Source organism: Rhinolophus sinicus, linkage group LG15 (genome assembly GCF_036562045.2).
Source record: "Rhinolophus sinicus isolate RSC01 linkage group LG15, ASM3656204v1, whole genome shotgun sequence".
NCBI lineage: Eukaryota > Metazoa > Chordata > Mammalia > Chiroptera > Rhinolophidae > Rhinolophus > Rhinolophus sinicus.
The window spans coordinates 16688094-16704132 of record NC_133764.1 but is presented as its reverse complement, the minus strand read 5'-3'; the positions used below and the strand labels follow the sequence as shown (position 1 = coordinate 16704132).

General features: G+C 39.6%; 1 protein-coding gene across 1 annotated transcript in view; it reads left to right on the top strand.

The window, feature by feature from the left end:
- Window positions 1–13092, top strand: part of EFCAB5 (EF-hand calcium binding domain 5) — an 81161-nt gene extending 68069 nt beyond the window's left edge. The window contains exons 20-21 of the mRNA XM_074320420.1: window positions 3338–3434; window positions 12435–13092. Of these exons, the coding sequence (XP_074176521.1) occupies window positions 3338–3434; window positions 12435–12619 (282 nt within the window). The 3' untranslated portion in view covers window positions 12620–13092. The remainder of the gene's footprint in view (window positions 1–3337; window positions 3435–12434) is intronic.
- Window positions 13093–16039: the final 2947 nt, after the last annotated feature.

Genomic DNA, 16039 nt, shown 5'->3' with positions numbered 1-16039 from the left:
TTTTCCTTTCTGGGAAGCTCTTTATACGTCCTTTGATTCTAAATGATAGCTTTGCTGGGTAATTTTGGTTGTAGGTCCTTAGTTTTCATTATTTTGATTATTTTTTGCCAATCCCTTCTGGCCTGCAAAGCTTCTTTTGAGAAATCAGCTGATAGTCTTATGGGAGCTCCCTTGTAGGTAACTAACAGCTTTTCTCTTGCTGCTTTTAAGATTCCCTCTTTGTCTTAAACCTTTGGCATTTTAATTATGATGTGTCTTGGTGTTGGCCTCTTTGGGTTCATCTTGTTTGGGACTCTCGGCACTTCCTGGGCTTGTATATCTATTTCCTTTACCAAGTTAGGGAAGTTTTCCATCATTATTTCCTCAAATAGGTTTTCAATTCCTTGCCTTCTCTCTTCTCCTTGTACCCCCTCATGTGAATGTTGGCATGCTTAATGTTGTCCCATAGTCCCTTAAACTATCCTCGTTTGTTGCGTCCAGCATGACAAAAGTTGTGGGAAGCGAGGAGGGCGGAGCAGGGTTAAGAAATTCAGTAGCCAAGAATAGAGTGCAAGTGGGGCCAAGGGACTCAAGCATCAAAGGACTGAGGCCCGAATCGGACCAACGCATAACTTTTATTGATTAACAAATGAGGAAGTAAAGTTTGTTAATCTCAAGATCTGTGAATCTCACACATTATACTAGGAAACTGATTCAAACCAATCACCCTTGCCTGCAGACAGCCAGAACCGTAAGTCTCAGGATGTATGTACCTCCCCAAGGGACAAAAACTTTATACATATGAATAGACGGAGAGCTGATGTTATCACACCATTGAATCTCTTCCCAAGCAGGATGTGGGAAGGAATGTAGCCACAGAGGCAGAAGCTTTCCTTAGCCAGGGGAAGATGGGGATCTGTGCCCACCTCTATTAAGCCCGTGAGTTCTCTAGATGGCCCCAATGTGACTGTGACTGGTTTAAGTTGTTCCTTCCTTGAGGAATCTTACCCGTCATTGACTAACCAGCCATTCTTTGGGGCCAAACAGGGAGATGTAAGGTGTAAGCATAAAGGTGAAGCAAAGTCCATGAAAGGATCCATCTTAAAAACTTTCCTTTCTTTAGGGGCAGGTACGAGGGGACAGACAGGTAGGCTGCTGTGTGGCAACACTCACTTGCTTGGGTTCTTTTTTCTCTTTGCTGTTCTGATTAGGTGTTTCCTGCTACTTTATCTTCCAAATCACTGATTCAGTCCTCTGCTTCATCTAATCTGTTGATTCCCTCTAATGTATTCTGCATTTCACTTATTGTATTCTTCATTTCTGACTGGTTCTTTTTTATATTTTCTATCTCCATTTTTATATTTCCTATCTCTTTGTTGAAGTTCTTACTGAGATCATTGGACATCTTATAACCAATGTTTTGAACTCAACATTTGGTAAATTGCTTGTCTCCATTTTGTTTAGTTCTTTTTCTGGAGTTTTGTTCTGTTCTTTCATTTGGGACATGTTTCTTTTTCTCCTCAATTTGGCTGCCTGCCCTGTGTTTGTTTTTATGTAGAGCTGTTACGTCTCTGGTCCTGGTAGAGTGGCTTTATATAGTAAGTGTCCTGTGGGGCCCAGTGGCACAGTGTCCTTGGTCCCCTAAGCCAGGTGTTCCAGGTGTGTGCCTTGTGTGGGTTGTGTGTGCCCTCCTATTGTAGTCTAGCCTTGATGCTGTTGGCATATCAACAGGAGGAATTGTCCCTCAGGTTGATTAGTTGATTGGCTGTAAGGATTGGCTGTGACTAGAGTGGGAGCTGTATGCAGATGCTGGCCCTATGAAGCAGGATTTGCTTTAGCAGGGCTCTGGTGTCATTTGTGGAGGTGGTTGGGTGGTACTCTGATGTGGTCTAAAGCTGGCTACCAGGCATGTTGGTCCTGGGGCTTTTTGGGAAGGGCTCTGGTGCAGGCCAAGGTCAGCCACTGCCTGTGCCCTGCCTGGGGCAACTTGGTATGAGATACAAAGTGATATGCAGGTGGTTGCCACTTGTGCTGGGTTTGGAGGTGTCTGGGAGAGGCTAAGCTGCCAACTGAGGTGGGCTTTTGCAAATGTTGGGCTTGGGGCTGTGTAGCAAGAGGTACAGGGCATGTTGATTCCAGATGCTGCTCTGTGGGGTTTGTGAACCCTTGAGAGATTTCAGGAAAGTCTGCAGCATGAGCCAAGACAGAATGTTTGTATGGAAAAGCCACTGGAAGTGGCTTGGGGGTGGGGGGTCCTGCAAGGTGGATGGGGAAGAGTATCAAGGAATCACCAGGATGGGGCGAATGGAGTTAGCTATGCTTATGGAGATTCAAATATAGCACTCACCTGTGTGTGCAGGCTGGATAGAGAGAAGAGCTCAACAAAGGAATGGTGGCTTCTGCCAGCACTTTTGTTTAGGAGAAAGCTGCCCCTCCAGCCCTCACCCTGAATCCAGTTCCTCCCTGTATGTCCTTGGTGTCTTTCAAGCTCCTGTCCCAACACTGAAGCTCAGAGAGAGTGAGTTTGTCAGTGAGTCAGTACTCGGGCCCTTTAAGAGGAACACTTGGGATGCCAGCAGCCCTTCATCTCTCTCAGCCATGATCTCTGCTGGTTTTCACAGCCAGAACTTATAGGGACTTCTCTTCCTGGCTCTGAAACACTGGGTTGGGGAGAGCCTGGTGTGGAGCTGGGAGTCCTCACTCCACTGGGGTCCTCCACAGCTGATTTTTACCTCCTGATTTTTAACCTCCACATGTGGGTGTGGGACTAACCCATATGTTTTTGCTCCTCCTACCAGTGTCGATATGGCTTCTTCTGTATTATCCTTAGTTATAGGACTTCTGTTTAGTGAGAGTTGAGGTGATTCTTACTGATGGTTGTTCTGTAGTTTAGGTGTAATTTTGATGTGGTCGTGGGAGGAGGCAAGCACAGTGTTTACCTATTCTGCCATCTTGACTAGAAGCAGTGGTGAGTTTGTTTTTGTTTTGTTTTTGTATTTTTTTTAAAGTACTCTTTTTTATTCAAAATGAACCCACACAAGTTTAGGTATACAAATCATGACTGCACAAATCATAAGTGTCCAAATGCAAGACGTTTTACACAACATTTTAAACCAGCACCTAGATCAAGAAACAAATCATTAGTGGCATCCCAAAAGCCCTCCTTTGTACCCTCTTCTATCACCCGCCCCCCACACACACACACGCACACCAAAGGTGACCAGAATCCTGACTTCTAACACCATAGATTGGTTTTGACTGTTTTCAAAGTTATATGTATGAAATTATGTAAACTGGTGAATTGGGTACTCTAGTTCCACTTGCTGCTGAATCCATAACTTTTGTTTTTTGTTCACAGTACGTTAACAGATACTTAGTCGAGAATATTTGTTCCTTTGATCCAACTGCTAAGCGTGTGCAAGTTAATGTAAAGCTCATTGGTGAATATATCAGAGGTAAATTTCCACTTAATTATGGTCTAAATCTATACTAACAGCAATAAAACACAGTTGCAATTCAGGGATATTTGAATAAAGCAAGTCCCTCATAAATTCAATTTTTAAGAAAAAAAGAGTTCTGATTATAGTCTTCTAAATGGAGGGACACTGTCTATAATTTACTGCATTCCCCAAAGTGACTGCCTGTGCTGCACATGTGAGAATTCAAAAGCACATCTATCTCCCACTTATTGATTACATGTGCAGTATTCAGTAAAAAACAAAAGTGAATAGGGGCTACACTGAGGAGAGGAAACAAGTACATTAAGCAAAAAAGGCTGTTATTATCTTTAGTTTCAATGAAAAGCCAAAGAAAATAACAGATTACGAATCTTTGTGACTAGTATTATAGACTTTTTGAAGGAGGAGAGTCAGCAGGAATTGAAAGCAGTAAGGCTCCCAGGTTGGAGAAGGTGATGAGCTCTTTGGTAACACAGAATTGGCTACATATGAGAGTAAATATATATATAGAAGCACTCATTCCTCCATGGGTGCATATTACCCCATCAGAGACCGCAGGTCGTTTATGTGAATGGAACAGTAAGGAATAAATTTAAAGTTTGTTTCTTTTTTGTTACTCATGAAAAACTAATCATTAATTGGGAAAATGGCTCTATAGAAATTGCACTCTAAAAGTGTCCCTCTCCTCCCTCTCCCCGTCTCCTACTCTCTGTGGAGACTGGACCAAGTCAAAAGGGTTTCTGGATTTCTGTGATATATATACTAGGCTGAGAGGCTCAGAACTAGATAGACTCCTCAGACAAGAGGAAGGAAAAGGCAACCCAGAGAAAGACAGCCCCACTTGTCAGGGTGTCTGTGGCAATGGACACATGTAGTACAGGGGAAGCACATAGCAGTGAGCCAGGACACATGGGTGACAGATTTTCTGGCTTAGCAAGGCGAGATACTCCCACAAGTTTGGGAGTGCTAGGGAATAAGAGAGAACACAAGAGTCAAATAAAAGTTAACATGAATTAATATGGATTATGAGTGATGTGCGTAAAGATTAGCATTCTTACTTGGAATGGCATCTGTTGTAGCCTCATGGCTCTGGGCTGATTCATAGGAGCTTCTGGATTCATAGGTGTTACAGGTATCACGTCTTCTAAGGAAGTGATTCAAGGGAAACAATAACAACAGCAACAACGAAAACAAATACTTGTTTACGGTATACTTTCTTATACTCAGTGTATACTTGTTGCCTGTTTACTGAGGACTTAAAAATCCGGAAGAAATGTTTTCTATGTCAGTGCCTCATTGCTGCTCTTCCCTTTGGAGCAGATTTAGTCCCCACCTTGAGCCCTGTTACCCCCCGCCCTCCATGTGTGACCAGTTTGTCGAGTTGACATTCTCCCTGAGTTCCTATCCACTTTGGTCCCTGCCCAACCTGCCAGCCTCTTGGCCTAGAGCCATACCCTGCTGCCAGGGTCTCTTGTGTCCTCTCAGACTGACACTCCCCTTCTTGGGTGAGGACCCAGGCATCCACCAGTGTCCAATCCCATCCCTCTGTCAGACGGGATCTGGGGGTGAGGAGCAGGCCCCTCCACTCTCTGCCTTGCAGGTGTATCAGGAATTGGATCTCAGGCCTTAATAAGCCCATCCCCAGACAAAGGCATCTTCTGTGGCTCTGTACCAACGCTTCAAGGGAATCTCTTCAGGCTCCACCTTCAATTTGCTTATCAGAATTACTTCCTGTTGTCAGAGACAGAAAACATACAAATGTGCTTCCTCTGCTTGCCTCCAATTTGACCTGTGCCAGCTGATTCCGGGGCACCCTTGACTTCCAGTGCTCCCCACCACGTTCTCTTTTCCAACAGTGTCCTCAGGTGGCAAGAAGACCAACTGCAGTTAACAGAGCTAGATTCAGCCAGAAACCACATCCCCAGGGCTCCCTAAGCACCACCCTCCCGCCTTAGCATTGTCACATCTCTGCAGCCACCGAGACAGTTCCTCAGCCACCCAGATACCAGCCCTCTCTCTCTCAGATGCACTTGTGTCCGGAAATTCTAAGCTCCCTGTTTGGGGAAAGGAAGGGGGACTCTTTGAGGCACCTTTCTCTTTGTGCCAGAAAGAGAGGGGTCTTCTGGCATCGCAATCTGTCAAAGTTTATCTGAGCCTTCTGGTGGCATTAACTAAGGCCCCTACTCAACGACCCCACCCAGCAGGAAATGCACTAATGATATCTGTAGTTCCCGCCCAGGATGGGAAGGGATGCTTATCATAGTTCCTAACCCACCAGGCCTTCCGAACTAATGATTTTGCCAAGAAGATAGAATTAGGGCTGATGATGTGTCCACACTTTCTTAGGCCTTCTGATGCCAACTCCTACCGGACTTTATCCTAGTTCTAGAAAGGAGTCCTTTTTTAATGTTCAGGACAGGTACACTTCATTGTTCCCAGTTTTGTTGAGATAATGACATATAACATTGTATTAGCTTAAGGTGTACAGCATAATGATTTGATATATGTATATACTGTGAAATAATCACCACAATACATTTAGTTGACATCCATCACCATACATAGTTACAATTTTTACTTGTGATGAGAACTATTAAGATCTACTATTTTAGCAACTTTCAAGTATACAATACAGTATTGTTAACTATAGTCACAAGGCTGTACATTATACCTCCCAGAATTTATTTATAACTATAAGTTCGTACCTTTTGACCACCTTCACCCATTTCCTCCAACTTCCAACTTCATCCATTTTCCCTATCCCCTGCCTTTGGCAACTACCAATCTGTTTTATTTACATTCCACATACAGTACTTGTCTTTCTCTGTCTGACTTATTTCACTTAGCATAGTGCCCTCAAGTTCCATCCATGTTGTTGCAGATGGCAGGATTTCCTTCTTTTTTCTGGCTGAATAACATTTCATTATACATATGTACCACATTTATTTTCTTTATTCATTTATCTGTCATTGGACACTTAGGTTGTTTCCATGTCTTAGCTATTGTAATGTTGTAATGAACGAGGGAGTGCAGATATCTCTTCACGATAGTGATTTCATTTCCTTTGGGTATCTACCCAAAGGGGAACTGCTGGATCATGTGGTAGTTCTCTCTCTGATGCTTTGAGGAACGTCCATATTGTTTCCCACAGTGGCTATATCAATTTACATTCCCACTGACAGTGCACAACTCTTCTCCTTTCTTCACATCCTCACCAACACTTGTTATTGCTTGTCTTTTTGATCATAGCCGTTCTAAAGGGTGTGATGTGATATCTCATTGTGGTTTTGATTTGCATTTCTAGAAAGAGGTATTTTATATTCTGGTTCATTCCAGGCAGCTGTGTCACCTTTAGATGGAGGCAGTAACCGGTGATGGAGCCGCTATGTTCAGCAGGCTTGGCTTACCAAGGCTGGGCCATTGCATGTGAATTGCCTGTGGCTGAGATACTTCCCTGGGGGGACCCAGTGACGCCAGTGATCACGCCCAGACAGCTGTAGGAGCAGTCGTGCATCAGCCGCCTGCTACTCTCTGCCTAAAGTACTCCCAGTAGTTGGCCTCTTCTACCTGAAGAACCCATGACCTGACCACCTTCTCAAGGATCTGTTCTCCCCACTCCACTTTGGACTTCTGCTGCCAGCCTCACCTGATCTTTCTGTAGGGCGCCCCATACCTGTCTGTCCCACATCCCTCTCCCAAGAGGTTTGGACAGATGTTATACCCGGAAATGTTCTCAGGCCTAGAGGCAAGAAGAGCTGTCTTCCATTAAAGAGTGACCAGAATCACTTTGCTGTCTAGAACCTGTATTCCTGCCAAATGGCTATACTTCCTTCCTACACCTAAATCCAAGGGTCTATACATCCAAGACACTGGCTTCAGCAAGAGTTCCCTAGGCCCCTCTATTTTTCCTGCAAGAGTCCCAGGACTCCCCCTCTGCCAAAGCAGACAGAGCTTCAGTGCTACGTATTATCTGTAAAGATGACGATGGAAGGAGATGCCCTGCCATCCGGGGAAAGGACTGCTGGACTCACAATTGTGATTAACGCTTGTCCACAAGATTCACCTTCCCCAGGAGATCTTTTCTTAACTGCTACTTCCTCTATGGTGGCTCTAGCGAGGGCAGTTCTCCACCCCTCTACGTTCCATCAGTGGAATAAGATTCTTTCCTTCACTTCCCACTGCATAGCTGAAAATCAGACAAGAACCTTTCACAAGATTCTACCAATCATCCAGAAATAACAAATACAAATACAGTACGGGCTGAGTCTGCAACTGTGAAGATGTACTTGGTTCTCTCAAAGGAGTCAGAACAAATGGACAACAGGATACCAAGAACGTTGTTTTGTCCTATTCATGTGGACCTTCTGTATGCTGCCATCGGCTTGGACTTGGTAATAGTTCTCTACTACCTTTTTGTACCTAGTATTCTTGGGTGATGGTCCCTTCCAGGACTCGTTGGCTCCTACTTGTAGTCAAAGAGCTGCTATCACGGTTAGACCGGGGTTTAACAGGGAGCCTAGAGCGTGCCGTTTATGAATTGCTCATAGATTTCAGGCTCTAGAGAAGGAAACATCCGTTCCATTTTAGAATAGATTCCCTTTTTCCTGGCAAGAATCTCTTAAAGGGCCCTTTTAGTTAAGATGTTACACAAGTATTCAGTCACACACTGTTCAAGAGACTATTTGGGGGGTTGGTAAAGACATGGGGCCAGGATGCTTGACTCATTTCCCATGCAAGCAGACCTCTTCCATTTTCAGTCTAAGTCATGGTGGGGAGGGGAAGAAAAACAAACAAACCGCAATTCTCTTTCTGTTCCTTATCACACCTTTTGATTTTAAATTTTGAAGTTTTCCAACAGTATCTATTAAGATAAATAACTAAAAATGGTTTTTTTGTCTAGTTAACATCACTGCTGCTTTCATATCTCCTAAAGGCAGTTAAAATCAATTTAGTGAGAACATTTTTCTATTTAAGGCAAGCATATTTTTCAAGTTCCCTTGACACTCATATACATATATATATTTTTCATTTTAGTGATGTTAAAACAATCTTTTATCCCAAAATGATTATAAAATTTATATTTTTATTAAAGTACTTTGAAAGATCTACTAGAACTAAAAGCTTTCTAACAAGAAAAGTCACTGGCTCATCCCCCTTCTCTCTCCTTGCTCTCCCAGATCCCCTCACTAGAGGCAATTCTTTTAGACTATTTTAACTGTTTTATCTGGCATTTGCACATTTCTTTATTTCTAATATTATGCAATATTGCTATCTTTTGATTCATCAATTTTAAACCTTGTCAATTGATTTCCTCATTATAGATAGAAGTTTCGTTCTGTTACATCACCATCATCTTACCCTATCCTCCCAATGTAGTTATATTACAATTGAGGATTAAATCAAAATGCAGTGTTTGCATGATTTGGCCTATGCAAATATTACCCACAGCTGAGCATTATAGCATATTTTGGTTGCTCCTTTTTTCACTTTTAGTTTTTCATGAAATAAATAATTGCCCTTTAGTTTAAAATTTGCTTGGCTTTCTTTGTACTTCTTGATAACTTTTATTTGATGACTTTTATTTATAATGATTTAATCCCACTAATGTCTAATTTCTATTTTTTAAAATGATTTAAAACAAATAATTTATATATAAATATACATAAATTGGGATCATGCTCAACATTTGTTACTGATAGAGGTATATGATCAAAGAATTTGGAGACCACTGCATTAAAATATGAATTTTTGTAAAGATGAATTGCATTGATTTCAAGTCCTTCATAATTTGATTTATAGCTACATCATTTAAAAAAGCCAATACAATGTGATATTGTACAGCTATTATGCTTACAATAGGAATGGAACTAATATACTTGCAAGAACTTAATGTTCAGCCTGGAATAAACTTCCCCGCAAGCTTTGATAACTCAAGAAAAAATGTGTTTTTCCTCCTCATTTAACGTTGATTCTTTCCTGATAAGCTGGAAGCTGCATTCACCAGTACCTCTGGGACCACATTAAATTAACAATGACATATTAAATTAACAATGACATATTAAATGTCCGACTGCCATGGCAAATATGAGTTCTCCTGCCTACATAAAAACTGCATGAAATTTGCACACATATAGCCGTTTAAGTATATAACGTTGCATGGACCTTCAGCTCACCGCATGTGGCAGTAATGTTAAAGGATGACATAGGGCATGTGAAACAATAGAAATAAAAGAACTAAAACTAAGGGAACTAATGATAAGAAGAGGAGCATTCAGGAAATATTGCTGATCTTGGGCTAGTTGTTAGTTGAAAGAGGCAGTTAGTTACACTTTAACTTTTGGACTTAAAGCTTAAGCACTTCATTCTTTTTTGCTTTGCCCATCTTTCTAATTGTCTATAATTCCTAAAGGATTTAACTTAACCCAGTGTAAAGAAGTACAGTCCATAAATGGAATTTTAATTAGAAATATCCCATAGTATCCCAATGTTTTCAGCAAAATGAATTCCCTATGTAATTAAAAGTCTGATTAAATGGGAACCTACAAAAATGCTATAAAATGTTTTTAAATAGGTTTATAAACAAATCCAAAAGTTTACTCAGCAATTATTTTAGGTCAGATATATTCAAAAATTTACTATAATCCTTACCAAGGCAGAACAAAAACGCATAATTTCTCATGGTTAGAAATTTTTTTTAAAAAGTAGTATGTCTGTTTGAATTACGAATCTGCAAACTGGCTCTGTAGTCCGCTAAGCTGCAAAGAGCTGGCATCTACCCACCACAAGAGGGCAGTAGTGCTCAACCGCTGTTAATGGGATCCCAACAGAGCGATGGAGGCTTCATTAGAGGAATCATTAGAGCCACTAGTGAACGCATCAATCTCTCATTGGAAAGGGCAGTGAAACAGGAACCACGGCCCAGACAGGCTTGGAGCCTCTGTCCCCGGTAACAATAAGACAGGAAATAAGCAACAGGGGCTCGTGAAAGGGAGCGACCTCGCTACCCATCCTCATGTCCTTGAATCACCATGGAGATGGCTGACTAGCTTATTAATGGTTGCAGATAGGGGTCTGTTCATTTGGATGTCAGATAAGAACACTGTGGCAGGCGTCAATAGAGCAGAGCTCTTAATGGGGATTTAGGAAGGACAGAATAAAAGCTGCAGGGAGCAGCAGAGCCGTTAAATCTCAGAAACCCAGTTAGGACTAGTTTTAGGAGTGTTCTAGAGTGCAGTTTAATTTAGATTCATAACATTGGAATATTAAGATAATCAGAGTAAACTTTGCAGCCTATGGCATTACCTTCTAGAGGTTCCAGGAAGCTAATAAATACAAAAAGGGATCAATTATACAAATGCACCTCAACATTTTAAGTATGTATGTTGATTGTTCCAGTATTAGCCATAGCATAACATGAGATGAATCAGGTATTTTTAATATGCTCTCATGACCAGCATTTGTTTTTGTTTTTATTCATAATTGTCACTAATGTTGCTGAACTATAATCTGAAACGACTTCTAGTATTAATAATTAACCTGTTAATTATTCCATTATTTAATGTTGTCTTAATTCAACATTTATTGAACACTTACAATTGGAAGAAAAGACAGTGCTTCTGTGTGCGTGTGTGTGTTAAAAAGTAATTTTAGAACATTGTGCCCATATGTTTTAAAGTCAGCCTCAAATGAAAATTGAGACTTGTGAATGTTTTCCACATTTTATGTGTTTTTCCTATCCCATATTGTATTGTCGTAGTAATACCCTCAAAACCATAGAGAGGCTAAATCTAATTCAGGGAACCTTGTTCCTTCATGTTGCTAGATGACAGGGAAATAAAATATGTTCTGTTTTGTCATTCTAATAGATATATCCATAAGTGACATAATTGTCATTGGTGTTAATGAGCTATAGCTAGAAGATGATATTTAAAACCTCTTATTCAATTATAAGTATCATTTATGGTTTGTCCAACTCAAATCAGTAAACATTTACTAGGTTAGGCACTGCATTAGATCCTAGAAGTAACAAAAATGAATAAAACATAGACCTGAGTATGGGAGGCACCTGAAAGAAGGGATGTAATCAACATTTTTTGAGCAACTGCTCTGTGACAGATTTTTGCATATCTTTTCTCATTAATCCTCATAACAATCCTGAAGTATTATCCCTGTTTTATGGAAGAAGATATACAGGCTCAGAGCAATTCAGCTACCTGCTCAAGGTCACAAGATTAGTTGGGGTAGAGTCAAGATTAGAACCCATATCTGTTCAATTCTAAAGTATATTCTCTTTCCATTGGACCATTCTATCTGAATACTAGTCATTGACTACTGGGAAAAAGTAACTTTCATAAATGGCAGTTTAATAGTTTGCATTTTAACAAATGAAATATAATGGTGTGCAGTGATTATATATTTAAAAATAAATTTAAATTAGGAAATATTCTAAACATAGAAATTAGAGACTAACACCTGTGTAGTCATCATGGAGCCACATTCTATATCCAACCTTAACATTATGCATGTTTGAGTCGGACTTTTTTAAAGAAATATAACATTATAGAATAGTTGAGACTTTCTACCCCTCCCTGATCCTATTCTCTTTTCTTCCTCCCTAGAGATAATACTATTATGAATTTGGTGTTTATCAGTTTTACGCATTATTTCTTACTTTCATACATGCTTGAGTCCATAAGTAATATATTATTTTGCAGGTTTTAAGCTGTTTTTTAATTGTATCCAAAGAACATTTTCTGCTCAATAATGTTTTTGAGATTTAGCCACATGACATATGTAGCTCTAGTTCTTTGTTAAATGCTGTGTAGTATTCCATTAGCTGAATATACCAAAATTTATCTGTCCATTTTCCTGTAATTACATTTTTAAACAATATTCTGCTATGGTTTTAACTCAAAACATATCTAATGAATTTTCATCATAATACTAGAACTTATATTTTGATAATACTATCCACACTAACTTTCTTTTCTTGTGCAGATCATTCTCGAATCGAAGTATGGAAATTTGGTAATACTGTGATCGAGTACCTGTACCACTGGTTACACATCTGTTTAGCTCTCATGGAGCTAAACAAAAAACAAAATAGTGCTATTACACCCCCATTGCCTTCCAAGACTGACTCCTGTGTGTATGCAAAAATGCCAGGTGGAGCTGCTAGGTAAATGCTAATAGAATTGGTGCTGCATTTAGAATACTTTTGTCGTGTTCAGTTTTGTTAAATATAATATATTTTCAATTGGAAGGGAGTGACACATAGACATATTCTGTTCCTAAGACACTTATCTCAGCACTTACTAAAACCAAAAGTGCTACCTAAGGAGAAATTTGATCTAAAAAAATACCCAGTTAAGGTATCCATAATCAGATCTATGTTATAGAATATATTTAGAAATTTCCCTTTAGTTTTAGCTTTACATCTGCCACAGGATTATTATGGTTGAATGGGTAGAGTTATTTTAACTCTTTAAAGGTACAAAGACTGAAGATTTATTTTAAAAAATTGAAGTTTTTACATCAAAAGAGTACCAAATAATAAAGAATTTAAGAAATAGACTGGGAATTGTTTTTCTAATTTTTCAAAGACTTGAGCACCACTCAAGTCTATGAGCACCACTTCTCCCCTCTCCGTATCTCCCTCACCACCCATCTACCTTAACAACTTAGTTATTTCAGTGAGAAGAAATTCTTGTGGGAAAATGTTTGTCCATGACTCATGGAAAAAAGAAAACACCTGTTTTTACAACAAAAACCTCTCAAGTTCAAGAACTGGAAAAATAATTTATATTTATTTAAAGCTTGTTATTACAGCAAACTTTACTGCTCTGTTGTGAGATTTCATCTTTGCAATAAAATATCTGATGACAGTATCCATTTTTAATAAAATTTTGGGAAATTAAACTTCATTTTCTTTATTTGGTTGACAAAATGTGATGTGTTCCAAACATCTTATAATTTGAGATTGGAGGTCCCTTTTTAACCTTTTCTGATAAGATGGCAGTGTTATTACCAGTCCTCATCTCTTGGATGATCGCGTGCCCAGTTTCAACCTATAAGCCTGTGTGATATTTGGAAGAGGGCTTTTCAGGGCATTTACAGCAACATTTTCTAGGAACGATGTTCTTGAAGATATTAAACTGATAGCCACACATCCTGATGGCTTCAGAACAAGCTTCTAAAGAGTTCACTGTGAATACAAATGGCATTTTAGGCAGCAAGAAAAGGGACAGTTTTATAAAATGCTACCTTTTTAACCACTGTCATTCATGATAATTAACGAAACGGCATTTAGTTTAGTGATAATATCGCACATTTGCATGGAGCTTTATGTTGTCTGAAGTATTTTCACATACTACCTCATTTGACCCTCCCAATAACCTATAAGGTGGCAGTATCGATATTATTATCCCCATTTTATAAATGAGGAAACAGTCTCAAAGAGTTAGTTACCTAGATCTCAATAGCTAGTAAGAGGCAGGGTGGACCTAGCACCCGTGTCCTAATTTCTGGTTTACTGCCCTTGCCAGCACCACAGACATCTCATGAATGCTTTCCAACCTTTACGAGGCTAACGACCATGTTACCAGTCTTTTGGAAACTACTTTAAAATTAAACAAACAACAACACAGATTGATTGAATGTATTTAACCATCATTCAAGTAAAACACTATCCCTTAATACGAGGAGCTTACTTTTTTAGTGAAGATGTTACTTGTAGTTCACAAAAATTGAGACATAGATTTATGTTTAAATCTATTAAATCAATAAATAGATTTATTGGTTTAGTTATACTTCAGAAGCTTAGGCTCGATTAGTAGAGTTTTTTCACTTTCTACAGTTTTTAGGTAACGATGGTGTAGGCCATTCAGACTACTTTCCTTTACAATTATGGCTTTTCATGGTCCAGGAACAACATACCGTTTTAAGACAATGATAACTGGAATCTCAGAAAAGCTCCTATTGGCTCCTTTAGCAGCTTTAATGAAATATAACTCACATACTATACAATTCACCCACTTAACATGTACAATTCAGTGGTTTTTAGAATATTCACAGAATTGTGCAACCATTACAACAATCCATTTTAGAACATTTGTATCACCCCCATAGGAAACCCCATACCCATTAGCAGTCACTCCCCATTTTTTCCCACCCCAGCCCTAGGCAACTACTAATCGTGCTTTCTCTATGCATTTACTTATTCTGGATATTTTATATAAATGGGTTCATACAATATGTGATCTCTTGTGACTGACTTCCAATTCCTTCTTAATCTAAATATGATCAAACAACCAGCTGCCCTTAACTTCCACAGACTTTCCCAATCCACTGACTCAGAAGACCCTTTTGTAGGTAACTTAGGGAATTTCATTTCTCTCATGTAAGGTTTCACACAATGCCACTCCTGTCTAACCTCATCCCACATCATCAACTCTGTGTTCTCCCCTATATGATCTTATAAAGACCTCTCTAACAGACAAGATCAACTAATTAAACATTGCCTATTTCTTTGTCCTTAGGGATGGTAATTACTCTCGATGGGTGTTCCATCACCTTGTCATTGACTATATTTCACCTCTCCTCAATTTACTCTTCAATTTAGACTATCCTGCCCACACCTGCAACTGGTGAGGCATCTATAGGTGGCCATATTTTGTTCCGTGGGACCCTGACTCTCCAGCCACAGCTGTGTATATTGGGGTTGACCCCTTGTCAAAGGGAGACCAATTTGTGAAATGGCCTAGTATAAAAATATCCAAGCCATGGACAAATCAAACTGGAAATACCAATAGGAGCAGAGTCTAGAAGGATATTAAGTGTTTAAAGAGGGCAAAAGTGTCATGTTAGGCCTTAAGCAAACTGAAGCATACTGCCTTCCAGATGCTACAAGTTAGTAGAAGCTGTAGATAGAGAAAATGTGTAGACAGAGAGTAGTTGGTTAAGGAAAAGAATGGACACAGAGACAAGCAGAGACTGAAAGAGTAGGGAAGTAACATCAGTAATATTGTCCAAAAAATGAGAAGATCAGGAGTTTGGGTGCTGAGGTGCCCACTGTTGCCTTGGATCCAATACCAGGGGACGGTTCTGTTCTTGAAGTCTTATTTCTGGAAGTCTAAAACAGTCGTAATTCTCTGTTGTATAACAATCAGGAGTATGATAGTGATGGCCTACCTTTTACTGCTTCTGTCCTTCCAGCATCTTCAATTAAAATTCCCAAACTTGGGTTCGCAATGTTAGAAGGCTTCTCTGTGTCTCTGATTCACACTGCAGGTACCATCATTGCTGCAAACCCTGCCAAGTGATTAAAAACTTGAACTCTCTGCAACACTGAATCTGAGAAATCAGCATCTTAGCTTTCAGAAAATCTCACAAAGGCAGTGGGAGAATACAGAATTCAATACCCCAACTCAAAACTTCACATTTATATAGGATATTGAGCTTTAACTTTGTGTTGACTAATTCCCCATTCAGTCTCTTCAAGCAAGAGGCAGATAGGCCTGGAAGAGGGCTTTATTTTTACCCTCTATTGATTCTTTTTATTTTAAACAAAGTAACAACACATGCTCATAGTTTAAAGAGTCATC